Here is a 17,415-nt window from a genome sequence, read left to right as displayed (position 1 = left end):
TAGCATCTGTGACTTCTGTAAACTCTTTGGAGCACAGTGTCCTATATACCTCCCACCCCCACCCCCACTGATAAAAGCTTTTGTTTGCTCTCTGCTACTGTGTGCAATAAAATAACTACATCAGTACTTACCTATCTGACATTTTTTGTGGCCGGGCAGGGCCTGGAAATAGGCTAAAAAGTCTCTACTAAACTTTTAAATGTAAAGGGAACAGGTAAAAGTTATTTTTTAATAATGAGCCTCATGATTAGCATGCATTATGATGTGCTATTGAGATGCCCTGGGTGCTAAAAATGGTGCCTGGTTCATCCATTGTGGTGTCACTCTGTGACTCTGTTTCAGCTTGACCTGCACATCCCATTGTTGTCAAATTGGCTGATGAACAGCTGTTTCAGAGACATGCGCCATAGGGCGAAGATCAAAACCACACTGGCCCATTGGTATCTTTAGCAACAATGACACTAGACAGACTCCCGAGCGTCATGTTCCCTTCCTCTCCCTGTCTACCTGAAGTGGATCCATTATGCATCATGTGTTATCCCCCCTCCCTTCATAAAATAAAAATTAGTGAAGCCCATTATGGGCTATATTACCTTTTCATAAGCATCCTAGGACTGCTGGTTGTCTTCAGGGTCCCCCTATTCTCTATCTCAAGATCCTTTAGTTGAATACTAAAACCAGGAAGCTCCCCATAGCTTGTATGAACGCACTCTTTCGCCTGTGCAGTTCTGAATAACCGTGGGCAACTTGGAAGGTGCAGGAGTTACAAGGACTTCTGGGGAACAGGGGATGACGAGCAGCACCAGGACACTTCTGAAAACTAATCTAGTCCCACCACGGGCTTTATTTAATAGGTTTCTCCCCAGTTTGAGAGTCCTTAAAGTGAAAATTGTGCATTTGACTGAAACAGCCAATAAAGCTGCACCTATTGAAAACATAAACACACAAGATTTCCAAGTGGTGCAGACAGGTCTTAATAAATTAGTCCAATTGTTAGTATGTATTGTGGTATGCATACAGCACTGTAAATAATAATGTACCCAGTGTTCTCCCCAGAATGTACTGTATATACAAAATTGGAATGCAGGTGACAGGTCATTTTTAGCATTTGCTCACAGACCCAGCACTGAATGAATGTAGGGATGAGGGCGTGTGTTTTATTGCAATATTATAGGGCTACACGATACCCTCTTTCTCATCCCAGAAAGATAGAAGGTACGTGAATGGGGAAGAATACTGCAGCAGGATTTCCATTTTAATGCACGGAGGCTGCTGTCACTCAAGTGTCAAAAGCCGGGACACACACAAATATTCAATCACAGCACTAAGAGGTGTTTTTTTTACCCATTCCGTGAAACAGAAGCCTATTGTACATGTTTAGAGCGAAGGGTCGCCACCTTGGTATGCACAGCTCTGCTTACAGAAAGAAAGAACACTTTATGGAGAAATAATTCATGAGTACACTCAGCCAGCAACAAGGCTAGAAAAACACAGATTTATACCCAGACACTAAAAAAAACTCCACCTCGGCCGTGATCCGAATCCTGACATCAAGCTCTCGTCTCTCTGCATTCATACAGGTGTTAAAGTCACTGGCATTGCTTTTGCAATGCCCTTTCACAGGTAACAAGAGCCCTGGCATATTTTCAGTACCAGGGTTCAGCTCCATCAGTCAGTGGGTGATTATCAGTGGTAAAGTACATAAACAAGTGCCACAAACAGCTATGGAATTGGGAATTGTGCAGATGCCAAAAAGAAGAGTGGAAGTTAGAGGCGTATCTACAGGGGTGCAGGTATGGCATGTGCCATGGGTGCCTTGTACTAGAGGGGCTGTACCATAGTATCCCTAGCGTCCACCAGATATTGTGCTGCCTGGTTACATTTTTGCGAGGACAAGCTGCCTACTCTGGGCACCTGTGCAGATGCCCCCTCAAAAAAGAAGTGGTGAACTCGGTGCTAGTACAGAAGAAGTAAAGAAGAGTGGTGGTGGATTGGTCACCTGTGCAGAATGTAAAAAGAGGAAATTTGGGTTATTGGTCACCTGTACAGAAGCTGAAAAGAGGATTGGCGGTGGATTGGTCACGTGTGCAGAACTTGAAAAGAGGAATGGTGGTGAATTGGTCACCTGAGGAGAACCTGATTAGCAGTGAATTGGTCACATGTGCAGAAGCAGCACTGAGGATTAGCAGTGGATTGGTCACCTGAGCAGAACCTGAACTAAGGATTAGTGGTGGATTGGTCACCTGTGCAGAATCAAAAAAGAGGAGATTGGGGTGATTGGTCACCTGTGCAGAAGCTGAAAAAAGGAATGGCAGTGGATTGGTCATCTGAGCAGAACCTGAACTGAGGATTAGCGGTGGATTGGTCACCTGTGCAGAAGCTGAACAGAAGATTGGTGGTGGATTGGTCACCTGTGAATAACCTGACAAGAGTAATGAAGGTGCATTGGTCACCTGTGTTGAAGCTGAAATAACAATTGGTGGTAGATTGGTTACCTGTGCAGAGGTCAAGTGAGGATTGGTGGTGGATTGGTCACCTGTGCAAAAGCTGAAAAGAGGATTGGTCACCTGTGTAGAACCTAAAATGAGGATTTGTGGTGGATTGGTCACCTGAGCAGATGCTGAACTGAGAATTAGTGGTGGATTGGTCACATGTTCAGAAGCGAAATGAGAATTGGTGGTGGACCGGTCACCTGTGCAGAAGCCTGCCTGACACTTCCTCATTCCCAAGTGTGACCTAATGACCTGGGGTGTGGAATAAGTATTATTATGATTACTGTGGATTTATATAGTGCTGACATTCATCTTCTGCAACATTTTATGGGTTCCATAGTTATGTCGCCAACTGTCCCTCAGAGGATCACACAATCTAATCTCTATCATAGTCAGGCATAGTCTAAAGCCAGTTTTGGGGGGAACTAATTAACCTATTTTTGGGGAATAGCAAAAGAACAGCTCACTTCAGCATTCAAAGAAGTGGGCAGGGTAAGGGGGAGTTCACTTACTTGTGGTTCAAGCCATGCTTCACCTTACCACGTTGCTTCCCCCTTACAAGCCAGAAATAGGGAGAATTGGAGTCACAAGAAGCACAGCGTGAACCGCAAGTAACTGAACTCCCCCTGACTCTGGGGTGCGGTAGAATTCGGGTTTCTGAAGTTAATCTCCCGAATTCCAACACCAACACTTATTACATATCGTTCATACTGACTGTCCTTCCTATTGACTGTGGATTTCATCCAACCAGAATTCCAGCAATCAAAGCGTCCTATGGCTTTGTTCACATCTAAAATCGAAATCGCTGCCGCTTGCATTTTTTGATTTTGTGAGTGACTTACCTGCGCGATCGTTTTTTTGTAAAGCACTTTTCACATCTCTTTAGGAGAGCGATTTGTTTTTTCACTTCCTGACGCAAGTCAGGAAGTGAACTCTTTGATCCGGAAAATAATAAATACAATGTATTTATTCTTAAAAGTGCTGGGAAATCACTATACCAAGCGCTTTTTCAAGCGTTTTGCGATTTCCCTATGCCTTCCATTATAAGGAAATCACCCCAAAAATGGTACAGGCAGCGCTTTGCTGAACGGATCGGAAACGAACCGCTCAGATGTGAACACTCTCATAGGGAATCATTGCACAAGCGCTAAAACGCCCTAGGTGTGAATAAGCCCTATACGTGTTTTTTTGTTGATGTTCTTTTTTTCAGTAAAAGTTAACCTGAACTCATAACTTCCTCTCTGTTCTACAAGATGAGAAACAGCATAATAACCTTTAAAGAAAAACATTTGTTACAGCTAATACAAAAGATACAATAAATCTGCAGTGTGTCTCCTTCCTGCTTTCATGGAAGCAGACATGGGGTTAACATCTTGTGCTTACAAATTAGCTGCTCTGCCAAGGCAGCCAGCTGACACAGCTGAGAGATCAAATTACAGATGTGATTAGACAGATGACGGAGAATTAGACAGGCTAAACTCTCTAAATACTGTACATACAGGAGTGTTTTTCTCTCAGTTTTCCTTCTGTCCTGTGCAAGAGTTCAGGTCCACCTTAAGAGGCACTTATGCATATAGTGGCAAGGCTCCAGAAATCTGTTCCATTTACTCACACAAGTCACCTGTAAGTATGTATGAGTATAAGAAGCAGGTTTAAGGAGAAATTCTGGAAGCTTGCCAATAGATGAGCCTACGCACATGTGCCCACTGACCTTTATAACCTGCGGAGGACATAAGAGGCAAGTGCTGTGCTGGCGAGAAGTGAAGCACTTTGTATTAGATCTGGATTTATATACCCAGGTGCTTATCGACCTTTATAATGTGAGGTCATGTGGACTATGTAAGAAGTCACTGTGTGGGCGCCAGTGGTGGTGCAGATGTGAAGGGAAACTAGTCTGCATGCTTTTTATGTTTTGTCAGCTTTTACTGTGTGTAACGCTGTGCTCGTTAGGTGATACCAGCGCTACAACGCGCTCATAATGCATCACGCACTCTTCACGTTATAATGTGCACCTTAATCTTCATAGCATGAAGGTTGCTATGGTAACATGCTCATTAACCGACTCGCCACCCAGAAAGACACTGTAAAAGGTGAGCTTGGATAACATGGTCCATTACAAAGCAGCGGTGAGAACTTGCCTGTAAAATTGTATGAGCAATGCTGTCGCATGCAGCAATGCAGAGCACAGTAACGTACACAGTGTGAACGTAGGTTCAAGCTATGTACCCACTGAACGATAGATCGCGTGAATCACCCGACTAAACGATGGCTCCACATATCTTTCACAATATCTATGCGATGTGATATGAACAGCATGAGGTGTCCATGGGGGAGGCGGTTTATAATCTGTTCGTTCAACAATGTGGAACATGCGACAAGCGGAAACATTGTTTACTAACCTACATAGCTGTCTACACACTACTGACTATGAACGATTATCTTCCGATGTGACCTGTCATGACAACCCTTTGAGACAAACGAGAAATTTTTTTGATCCCTTGCCTAAACACGTCATTTTCTAATTTTTTTTCCTGCTGATATTGGAACAATCTGTTGTTGGTTTTGCTCTATTTTTTTAACCTTGTGGGTACAAGGCTTGACTCTTGTTGCTGGTACTGCATAGACTTTTAAACCTTTGCATAATATGCTTAAAAACAAGATTTTTCAGATTCCTCTTCAAGTAACATTTGGGCATTGATCATAAATAAAATTGCACAAGTCACAACACTAACAGGTAATACAAAACTTTTGGGCATTGTGCTTACTTTACTAATTGGATATACCTTGCTTACAAAAATGCAATCATACTTTATCACTTTGGGTGAGTTTCTACACAATCGGGGAAATAGTCACAAAACAAGTGGTGAAAGTTAAGAATCTAGCACCTGTATGTAGCATGGGCTGTTCGCAGGGGCGTAAATAGAGAGGAACAGCTCCTGCTACTGCAGGGGGGCTCAGAGGTGTGGGAGGTCCCCCAACTACTAAAGGGAACCTAAACTGAGAAGGATAGGGATTTTTCCTTTTAAAATAATACCAGTTGTCTGACTCTCCAGCTGATCCTGTGTTAGCCACAGCCCCTGAACAAGCATGCAGATCAGGCGCTCTGACTCAAGTCAGACTGGATTACCTGCATGCTTGTTTCAGGTGTGTGATTCAGCCACTACTACAGCCAGAGATCATCAGGACTGTCAGGAAACTGATATTGTTTAAAAGGAAACATCCATATCCCTCTCAGTTAAAGGACACCTGAGGTGACAATAAACTGATGAGATAAACAATTGTATCTGTCCTCCTACTCCTAAAAATGCCTTTTGTAGATATCTCACAATTTTATTTTCTATTTAAATCTTCTTTTGATGTTTTCACTGTTCCATTGTCTTTGCTCAATGACACATACATTGAAGTATGCCAGAGCTAAAATTTATGAACAATTGACCCTTTTTATCTCTTTCCTGCTCACAGAAGCCATTTTCTGCCAGAAAGGGGTTTTATGGTTGTAATACCTTATCAGTGAGGGTTACGCTATAGTCCGACCCAGACAGAAACTGTCACTTGCATACCTGATGTTTAACTTTTTTTTTTTTTTACAGTAAAATTTTTATTTTTCAAAAAAAGAAAACATTACAACACGGTGTAAGAGAACAATAAAGTACAGGCGTGGTTATCTTACAAGACATTTCATCGGAAAAATCCCTGATACAGATTCACTTAAATAGCAGGTATATTACAGTTACATGAACAGCATTGTAGTATCAGGTTAGTAGTATATGTTGAGTTGGCAGTATCCGACAACCATCCTGTGGAGAGGAAGAGATGAGTGGAAAAGAGATGAGAAAGAGAGGAGAAAGAAGAAAAGATGACCGTCCGTACCCCGACTCGCCCCCAACCCCGCACCCCGCGCGACCTAATCTTTATAAATCAGAGATGCCAGAGCCATTATATCAGTATTGGGATGAATTCAGAGTCCGTAGGATCCATAATTCTGGTCTCCCATATCCCCCATATTTTATAGTACTTCTTTGGGCACCTTCTATTCAGGTATGTGGTTTTATAAAGGGGCAGGGAAGAGTTAATAGATTTTGCCCATATTCCCAATGTAGGAACGGAAGATTTTTTCCATAATTTTTGTATTTCTTTGCGGGCCTGGAAACAAAGGGTTTTAACCAATATCTGTTTGTGGTGAGTTCATGTGTCCTCCTCCATTTTCCCCAACAGCAGAAGGCCTGGATCCAGCGGGAGAGCAACCTTCAGTAATTTATTAATTGTTGATAAGACATCTTTCCAAAAGGGGATAATTTTAGGGCACGTCCAGAACATGTGCACAAAAGAACCTCGGTCCGCCTGGCATCTCCAGCAGACGTCCGAAACGGATTGATCCATCCGGTGCATGCGCTCCGGCGTGTAGTAGGCTTGGTGTAAAAACTTGGTCTGAACTAATTGATCCCTAGCTGAAATGACCGAGGTCGGGTATAATTCTAGAATTTCGTCCCATTCGTCCCTTTCCAATCCTGCCACTACCTGTTGCCATTTATTGAAGCATTTATCTAGTTTGTCATTGTTGAGAGTTAGAAGTGCTAAGTATATTGCTGAGAGTGCCTTAGGTAGGTCTCTAGTTAGAAGCAAGGTTTCTAAGTCGTCCATAGAAAGCATTGGGGGAGCTCTTCCGAATTGCGAGGAATAAGCGTGCTTAAGTTGGAGGTAGCGGAAAAGGTGTGAATTAGGCAGGTTGAATTGTGATTTTAAGAAGTCAAATGTTGAAATCGTATGCCCCTGTTGTATGTGAGCTAATGTTTTAATTCCAAAGCTCGCCCAGATTACTGGATCCGGAATAGTCATGAAATGTTGGAGCTGGGTGTTTCCCCAGAGCGGAGTGTGTGGTGAGAATACGTTTTCCCTTGCTAGCGGGGCCCTAGCCGCCCCCCATGCCTTCCAGACCGTTACCATAGCTGTCGTGGTTAGTGAAGAGCATTTAGGCCCTCTGTAAGGTAAGTTCGTCAGTTTTTCATATGAGCCCAGAATCGCGGCCTCTATTGTGATTGCAGGGTTGGACTCATCCTGCGAGAACCACCACCGGGTCGTTACTAGTATAGAAGCCCAAAAATACTTCTGAAAATTTGGCATGGCTAGCCCCCCTCTGTTTTTTGGCAAACATAAAATATCCAAAGCTATGCGGGGCTGCTTACCCGCCCAGATAAATTTAAGTAGGATTGAGTCAAGTTTTTTGAAGAACTTTTGTGTAAGCCAGATCGGGGATGTTTAACTTTTTAAGGCAGCGAAAGAAAAAAAAAGGAACACAGCCTAGTTATTTGTGTGCTTGGCACTGTGTACATATACATATCTATTTCATCATGTCACAAGTCACCTCGGGTGTCCTTTAAGGTTCCCTTTTCTTTCATTTTCTCTGATATTCCAGATCAGGTGTTTTTGTGGCTACACATGTTATGGGTCTGAAGATCCTGATAGTCACACTTGTTTTATGAACCTTGTTACATGGGCCCCCAGGCTGTGAGGGTCAACAAGGGGATGCAAAAGAAAGGTTGTTAACATACAGGGGCCCCATCAAAGCTTTGCTGGGGGGGCCCATGATTTGTAGTTATGCCCCTGGCTATTAGAAGGGTCTTTTCAAATAAAGAAATCCCAACAATATATGGGAACATGGAAAGGGGCGATCTTGGCACTGAATCCAGCTCCTTACATCTCATTAGTACATGTCGGCTCCTGCCCTTTCCAGGCTAACAGGAACTGCTGATCATACTAATCAGGAAAGGTGTTGACCTTTCTCCACACATGATTGCAACAAAGGCAATGGGAAAAAAATGCACAGAACAATCACTGCGTACCTCATTCAACACGTGTTCTGGACTTTGAGGACAGCTAACCTTTAAGCATGACTAAACATGACTAAACAGCAGGAAGTCTGCAAGTCAAAATTCTGCCTTTATAAATAACAGTTATGATATTTTAGGTGAGGGTGGGGTAATCTTTATTACCCTCCAGCTCCAACGATTCACACGTTTTAATTTAAAGTGCGTCATTTCATACTAGCTTGGTGGTAAAACTCTGTACTATGTATGGTCGGATTTGTGGCAGGGCCACAAAGGCCATGGCCTAGGGCACCAGGACGTAAAGGGCGGGGCAGGAAGCTGGCACACTCAGGCAATTCAACTGCCAAGCATGTAAAATGCAGCAGACATATACACATGGCTTTTGTTGACAATGGGCCTTGGGCAGTAAAATGTACAACTGACCCTGGTACAAGGCAGTCTGAGGGCCTTAAATGTGATGTAAAGTAAATCCGACTATAGCCTTGACCACCATGCTAAGCTTCCCCTTGTCACTGCTGCCTGGTCACCAATATAGAAAATGAAAGACATCTGACCTTTGAACTTGTGAAAGACAGCCCACAGCTCAGCGATATCTGTGGCGAAGGTGATGTCGGTGTCCAGGACGATGACCCGCTCCAGGCTGGCTGGAAGAGTCTTGGTGAGCACCAGCTTCATAAGTCCATATATTCCTGAGTAATGCTTGTTTGGTATCCAGGACACCTCCGACTGCAGAAAGAGTTCAAAAAATAATAATTAAGACAAGACAAGGAATCTGTATGTATCAAAGAAATATGCCATGTCAGAATACATCCACATGACAGAGTATATCAGGAGAGGTGAGCAAAGCTATGTATAAATAGTCCAGCTACCTGAAACAATCATTTGTAGTAATTTCAGGTGGCAAACTTATACGGTGACCACATGCATACCTCCCAACTTTTTCAGATGAGAAAGAGGGACACTTAAACCACACCCCTGCCACACTCCTGATCACGCCCCTAGTTACGCATACCATAAAGATTTCATAAGAAAAATACGTTGTTTTATAATTCAAACCACACTAGTCCTTTCTATCCTGGTTCATTTTGCTTCATATTAACATTTTAAAATTAGTAATATATCAATTTAAAGGACGGGAATAAAGTTTAGAGTCAATCAAATACATTTTTTAGCAGAGAAATATATATTTACATAGAAAGAGGGAAAAAGTCCTGGAAGAGGAACAAATGAGGAGGAAAGAGGGACAGAGGGACAGGGCTTCCATAGAGAGACAGTTGGGAGCTATGCTGATGTCCAGGGGTAGGGAACCTATGGCTCACAGACAAATCAATAGGGGTTGATTCACTAAGCTACAATGCTCAAGCAGCGCAGCGTAGTGTCACAGTGCAAGTAAAATTACTACTGCTGTAGCATGTACTACTAACTTTACTCACGCTACCCAAAAACGAACGGCAGCTCCAATTGTCCCACTCTGGACCCTGTCAGGTCCAGTGACTTTGTAGAACGAGTTCCCAACACTTTGATTGGCCCAGTAGGCTGCTTGTCACTTGACAGGCAGCCTATTGGGCCAAAGTGCAGGGATCTCGTCCTACAAAGTGAATCAATCCCAAGTCACCTAGCTAACTGTACAAGCTGTTAGTCTGTATTTCTCCTGTCTGTCTCTCGGGGAAATTGCTGATGTTGCTGAAACCCAAAGAAAAGCTGAAGACGTGTCTGAAACTTCCGCTGCCCGGCGAATCAACTGTATATACGTCACCATGGCAACAGGGAAGTGAGCCCTACTGTCCCAGTTTGAAACATGAGGGAGGAGGGTTAGATAGTGGAAGGAGCAGAGTCCTCCAGCAGCACAGAGTATATCAGGAGAGGAGAGTTAGATAGTGGAAGGAGCAAAGTCCTCCAGCAGCACAGAGTATATCAGGAGAGCAGAGTTAGATAGTGGAAGGAACAGAGTCATCCATCAGCACCGAGTACATCAGGAGAAGAGAGTGGAAGGAGCAGAGACCTCCAGCAGCACAGACTATATCAGGAGAACAGAGTTAGATAGTGGAAGGAGCAGATTCCTCCAGCAGTACAGAGTATATCAGGAGAACAGAGTTAGATAGTGGAAGGAGCAGATTCCTCCAGCAGTACAGAGAATATCAGGAGTGGAGGGTTAGATAGTGGAAGGAGCAGAGTCCTTCACCAGCACAGAGTGTATCAGGAGGGGAGGGTTAGATAGTAGAAGGAGCAGAGTCCTCCAGCGGCACAGAGTATATCAGGAGTGGAGGGTTAGATAGTGGAATGAGCAGATTCCTCCAGCAGCACAGAGTATATCAGGAGTGGAGGGTTAGATAGTGGAAGGAGCAGAGTCCTGCAGCAGCACAGAGTATATCAGGAGTGGAGGGTTAGATAGTGGAAGGAGCAGAGTCCTCCAGCAGCACAGAGTATATCAGGAGAGGAGGGTTAGATAGTGGAAGGAGCAGATTCCTCCAGCAGTACAGAGTATATCAGGAGTGGAGGGTTAGATAGTGGAAGGAGCAGAATCCTGCAGCAGCACAGAGTATATCAGGAGTGGAGGGTTAGATAGTGGAAGGAGCAGAGTCCTGCAGCAGCACAGAGTATATCAGGAGAGGAGGGTTAGGTAGTGGAAGGAGCAGAGTCCTCCAGCAGCACAGAGTATATCAGGAGTGGAGGGTTAGATAGTGAAAGGAGCAGAGTCCTCCAGCAGCACAGAGTATATCAGGATTAGAGGGTTAGATAGTGGAAGGAGCAGAGTCCTCCAGCGGCACAGAGTATATCAGGAGTGGAGGGTTAGATAGTGGAAGGAGCAGAGTCCTCCAGCAGCACAGAGTATATCAGGAGTGGGGGGTTAGATAGTGGAAGGAGCAGGGTCCTCCAGCAGCACCGAGTATATCAGGAGAAGAGAGTTAGATAGTGGAAGGAGCAGAGTCCTCCAGCAGCACAGAGTATATCAGGAGGAGAGGAGAATTATATAGCAGGAGAGAAATTCTCCCCCAGCAAATATAGACTAGTAATGGAAGGCTCCTGTAACACTGGTACACGGAGATCATGGCATCCGATGTACCTCAACATGAAACAAACTTAATACATCCATCTTCTTTACTGTAATAATAAAGCCATTACGTGCCCGCTAATAATGCAGCTCCAAAGGCGCATAGTACATAAAACAGCGGATACTTCAAACAGAAGGAAATGACTCCGAACCCAGCAGAGAGTAAATAATCAAGATCTAGGGATGGCTTCAACACAAGCAGCAGGATCATAAATATAGATTACATTCACATCAAGCAAAGCATTATCATATTATCCCCTCGACAGTGGCCAGGGCTGAGAACACCAGAGCCCGTCTCTCTGGAATAGAACCAAATAGCAAAATAATGATATTTCACATCAAGACCAAATAATATTTTATTTTCCTCTCCCCCCCCCTTCACTTTGTGCTCTAGCTATACGCTGCCATTTCCTGCGGGGCTTTATATATAGATATTATAATGCACTGAGTGCTTCATCTGACACTGTCACACTAAAGAGAAGGGAAGTCAGTAGAAGCAGCGGGTGCTGATGAAGATTGCGGGATTGGCATTCAGATGCATTCCAGGAAAACGCTGGGCTATTTGTGGCTTTATTTTACCCCGTTTATTTCCCTTTTAAATCCGCTGATAATTTTGCCGTTTGTTTTATTGAGAGGTCGCTGCTAGGAGCGATGCTCACTGGTTATCCTTAGAAAATGAAGGGGGCGTTCTGCATGCTGGGCTGAGAGGAAGTTGGACTCCACCTCCTGCGATTCCCATCAGCTACCAGAATACAGTATTCTTAGGATGACATTTAACGAGAAGAGTCTTCTCCAGTGGCCTAGCAATAGGGGGTGCAGAGGTTGCAAATGCATTGGGGCCCTTGGACCAGGGGGGCCCACTAGAGACCCTCCCTCAAGTGCAGTATTAGCTCTTCAATGGTGCTATGCTGGGAATGATCTTCTATATATGCTTTGAATAGTGGTAATCATTAAAACAATGGTTCCTCTGCTTACTCCTCTCATACTGTATGGATATCCTTAGCAGGTTTTGTTGCTCAATATGAAAAATGCTTGGTTGGGGGGAGGGGCATGTAATGGTAGCCATGCAACAGACGATTATGGGCAGAATCGACAAAGAGACAAATTTATCTCTGATCGAATCTGATTAGACATAAATTTGTCTTTTGTCGATTCTGCCCATATACTACAGGCCGATTCCCGTCTGATTTCAGCATGAAATCTTCAGGGAATCGGCTGAAGCCGCTGCATCCGCACAACTGCTCTCCCCCTAATGTATAAATGTTCCTCCCCCCCGTGTGTGTATTTATACGTTACCTGTCCTGTAGCAGCCTCTGCGCAGTGTCCCGTAACCTCCAGGCGGGTTTCTGTACTTGCTACTGGTGCATAGCGCCTGACGTCAGACGCTATGCGCCACTAGTGTGTCAGGCATGCTATTGGCAGCAATGATTTCATCTGATTCGATTATAATAATCGAATTTGATGGTCGATCGGCCACCAAGTCTCCTGATGTATGGTCACCTTTCACTGGGGCCCAAAGCTCCTTAGCTACACCACTGGTTGTCTCCATGGCATGGTTGGACAGCTTCAAACTATAAACACACTGGCCCTGATCAAGGCTTGTTTCCCACTGAGAAACGCTGTCCGATCGGAAATCAGAACGGACATGTTGGAAATAATCGATCTGACAGTAAATCTGCCAGAAAATCTAATTGTGTGTATCTAGCATAAGGCTTGGTTCCCACTTTATGGTATTCCTGCAGCGCAAGGTGTCACCTGATGCACAGTCTGTGCCAGCTGTCACCTGATGCGCTGTCCGTGCCAGGTCTCGCCTGATGCGCTGTCCGTGCAAGGTGTCACCTCATGCGCTGTCCGTGCAAGGTGTCACCTGATGTGCTGTCTGTGCCAGCTGTCACCTGATGTGCTGTCCGTGCCAGGTCTCGCCTGATGCGCTGTCCGTGCAAGGTGTCACCTCATGCGCTGTCCGTGCAAGGTGTCACCTGATGTGCTGTCTGTGCCAGCTGTCACCTGATGTGCTGTCCGTGCCAGGTCTCGCCTGATGCGCTGTCCGTGCAAGGTGTCACCTCATGCGCTGTCCGTGCAAGGTGTCACCTGATGTGCTGTCTGTGCCAGCTGTCACCTCATGCGCTGTCCGTGCAAGGTGTCACCTGAAGTGCTGTCCGTGCCAGCTGTCACCTGATGCGCTGTTTGTGCAAGGTGTCACCCGACGTGATGTCTATGCAAGGTGTCACCTGATGCGTTGTCTGTGCAAGGTGTTACCTGACGCACTGTCCATGCAAGGTGTCACCTGATGTGCTGTCCGTGCCAGCTGTCACCTGATGCACTGTCTGTGCAAGGTGTCACCTGACGCGCTGTCCATGCAAGATGTCACCTGATGCGCTTTCCGTGCCAGATGTCACCTGATGCGCTGTCCATGCAAGGTGTCACCTGATGCGCTGTCCATGCAAGATGTCACCTGATGCGCTTTCCGTGCCAGATGTCACCTGATGCGCTGTCCATGCAAGGTGTCACCTGATACGGTCGACCGTTTAAACCCCTAACCAGAGAGTCTCCGTTTTGTCTCTTGCATCCGACATATTATACTTAGCATTGCTATGAATATGTCCACCTCCAATCTCAGGAATTAGTGCGTTCTGCTCACCGCAATGTAGATAGTGTATCCATGAGAACGGAGGATCCAGCAACATGCTATTTATCCGTTGCTCTCTGGGCTGCTTTTTTGTGCAAGTGGGAAACGAGCCCAATCATTTTGTCTCCTGAGATCATATCTTATCTACAAAGTACCATTAGCCCCCATTTCCAGTAAATGCATTGTTTTTCAGCATGCACATCTGAATTACAACTTTTAAAAAGAATCCTCCCAGTATAAGTGCCAGATGTCCCCCAAGCCATGCATAGTGTGCAGCAGAGGGGTGAAATATCTCACCTCTCCAGAATCCACAAGGCTTTCCATCTCATTATGACTGGTGGTGCTGCACCATAGAGATGGATTGCCTGGAAGGAAAAAGACTCCTGCATGCATCTTAGTGGGTCCTGGAAGGAAAAAGACTCCTGCATGCATCTTAGTGGGTCCTGGAAGGAAAAAGACTCCTGCGTGCAAGAATCCTCCCAGTATAAGTGCCAAATGTCCCCCACGCCATGCATAGTGCTCAGCAGAGGGGTGAAAACTCACCACTCCAGAATCCACAAGGATGCAAATAACCCGTCTTCCTTCTCCCAGGCTTTCCATCTCGTCATGACTGGTGGTGCTGCACCATAGAGATGGATTGCCTGGAAGGAAAAAGACTCCTGCATGCATCCTAGTGGATCCTGGAGAGGCGAGTTACTTTACCCCACTACTGCACACTCTGCATGCGACTGCCCCAGCAGCACAGAGTGTATCAGGAGAGGAGGGTTAGATAGTGGGAGGACCAGAGTCCTCCTACAGCATAGAGCATATCAGGAGAGGAGAGTTCCTGGTGACACGTCGAACATCCCACGTGCTCACAGAGAGGGTTCTGAGTGCCCTCTGTGGCACGCATGCCATAGGTTCATCACTGCTTCTCTATAGTGTTAGTGAACGAGCCGTTCAGACTATGTACCCTGTCGTGCGCATTTTCGCAGTAAAGTATAAGTATAGTGTGCGACACGCAAGAACGGTAGAAGGACATAGACAGCCCTTTTATCGTTCCCATCATATGCGCTGCGCAGAAGTGTGACGCGCTATCGCACTGATGCTGCATTTTCAGGAATCACAGAGCAGATCCCATTCACTGAATTGAATGGGATCTGCACCGCAGCGCATAGTATCGCAGATGGAGTGCGATCGCACGCATTGTGTTCTGATCGCACAGCCATCTGCGCTGAATGAACTGAACGAGGCCTTAGTAAGTCCCAACTCGACAGAAACTGTCACTTGCATACCTGAATGTTTAACTCTTTCATGCAAAAAAAGAAAAAAGTAACACACCCCTGACACTGTACATACACGTTTATCTCATGTTGGGGTTGATTAAACAATCAGCAGTAATATTACTGTGCACGCACCTACCACGATATACACTAGTAGCGTGACCCGTGGTACTCCAGCAGCACGACCATTATTAGTGTATCTCGTGGTACTTCCACACGTAAGTAATGGTAATATTTCCATGAGCCTTGTGTGCATGGTAATGTTACCGCTGATTGATTGATTAATCAACCAACCCCCATGTCACCTCAGGTACACTTTAAAGCAAACCTGAACTGAAAAAAACTTATGAGAAAGTAATGCAAAAGCATCTTTGAAGCTGGTGCTGGGGGCAAAGAGTATCAGGATGATTCTCATTGGTCCACCTAGTGGACGAATGAAGAGTTCCAACGCTTTTGCCAGGTCATCAAGGCAGAGAGAGAAGAAGTCAGTATCGTGGCTGTCATGGCAAGTCGCGTGGGTGGTGAGTGACCAGGAGCAATGTACCAGCAGTGCCTGGCATACAGTGCAGACATCGGGTGAGTGGGAGTGACCAGGATGACAGCCAGAGGACCCTTCAATCAAGATTTAAAACCAAAGAAGAAAGAAATAAGTAAAAGAAAAAGGATAAGTGTCAGATGAAAAAACAGAAGAATACAAAAGAAGAGCCCCCCCCCAATAAAGTCTATCATTCTATTGTTTCATATTAAATAGGTATAGGGTCAAAAAAGACCCGCTATACCTATTTACCTGGAGGGGGCAGGAAATATGGGGGTCTCCTCATGCCCCCCAAGACATGTGCACCCTCACCTCCTCCTGGGCACCGTTGGTGGGGAAGAGACCCTTGTCCATGATATAAACCATGATATCCATGATATGGACAAGGGCTCTGTAGGAGGGGGAGCTTTGTCACCCCTCTTTTAAAGCGCCCCTCATATCATGTACCATGTGGGCTGGTATGACTAGTATGACGAAGCCCCACACAGGGTGACTCAGTCATCCTTGCTACATTAGCCTGCATGAGTGCTGGTTCTCTAAACTGACCAATGAAAATCCTGCTCATGGAGAATTCTCATTGCTCAAAAGTAAAGCTGCTTTGCCAGAGTTCCATGAACATTACAGCTGGAGAGCCGGTATGAAGAAGAAGCAGTGCGGTAGCTGAGCAAGGTGGGTGGTCCCAGCGGCAGCATGAATCGGTTTTTTTTTTTTTTTACTATTAAAGGGAACCTATACTGATGAATAAAAAAAGAGTTTATTTGGGGGCTTCTACCAGCCCCCTGCAGATGTCCAGTGCCCACAACGTCACTGAGCAATCCTCCAGTCGTTGAGCAGGTGAAAAGTTTGACAGGAGACATCATATCCCCGCTTGCAATACTGCCAATTGCATGAGGGAAGAACTTGCTGGGTGCTTAAATTGCCCAAGCATGTTCTTTACCGCCTGGCTGGGTGATAATTTGAATTAGGCAAAAGGTCTCATTGCCTAATTTTAGAACTCACCAGCGCTTATTGCTGGCAAGTTTGTGATTTGCATAGGCTCTATCAGAGATGGATTAAGATGTAATGAGGCGCAAGGTAGTAGATTTGGGGCCTCCATGTGGTCCTTTTGGTAACTTGAAGCAAAGAGAGGTCAAAGAAGCTGGACACCCACTAGGCCCCAAGTACCTGCCTAGGTTGCCTGGTGGCTGATCCAGCTCTGGGCTGCATTTTGTATAAAGGCAGCCTTTGGGGGTAGCAGATAGCACTCTGGTACTGTGTGTGAAGAAAATGGGAGGCTTAGAATTTTACCTTCTATGAACAGTGCAAGAGGGGTTCCTTCAGATGCACTTTCTATGGGAACCACAACATTTTAATAGATCTGAATATCAGCCCTGATGTGTACTACAAACAGCTCTGTTAACAATAATTTAGTTCCAACACAGTCATTTGAGAAAGCAGGACGGAGCCCTTGTGCCAGGAAGGTGAGTCTACATGCAGCTCTTGCTCCTCTTGCATCTATTCCCTCCTGTGACTGCCTGCCAGCGACACCAAACGCTGCCACTGCGGGAGGCGTTTCCTTGCAGCGGGTCTTCCACCGAGTGCTGCGGTTTTACAACCTCTCGTTAGTGATAAAGACCTTCT

At 45.3% G+C, this 17,415-nt stretch overlaps 1 protein-coding gene across 4 annotated transcripts in view; it reads right to left on the bottom strand.

The window, feature by feature from the left end:
- Nucleotides 1–17,415, bottom strand: part of LOC137564135 (xylosyl- and glucuronyltransferase LARGE1) — a 670,081-nt gene that overhangs the window by 239,670 nt on the left and 412,996 nt on the right. For all 4 annotated transcript variants that reach the window (XM_068277558.1, XM_068277559.1, XM_068277561.1 and 1 more), the window contains exon 6: nucleotides 8,872–9,043. In XM_068277558.1, the coding sequence (XP_068133659.1) occupies nucleotides 8,872–9,043 (172 nt within the window). The remainder of the gene's footprint in view (nucleotides 1–8,871; nucleotides 9,044–17,415) is intronic.

This window comes from Hyperolius riggenbachi, chromosome 3, assembly GCF_040937935.1.
Source record: "Hyperolius riggenbachi isolate aHypRig1 chromosome 3, aHypRig1.pri, whole genome shotgun sequence".
Taxonomy (NCBI): Eukaryota; Metazoa; Chordata; class Amphibia; order Anura; family Hyperoliidae; genus Hyperolius; species Hyperolius riggenbachi.
Note: the sequence above shows the minus strand (reverse complement) of the source record. Positions and strands in the feature narration are given on the sequence as shown.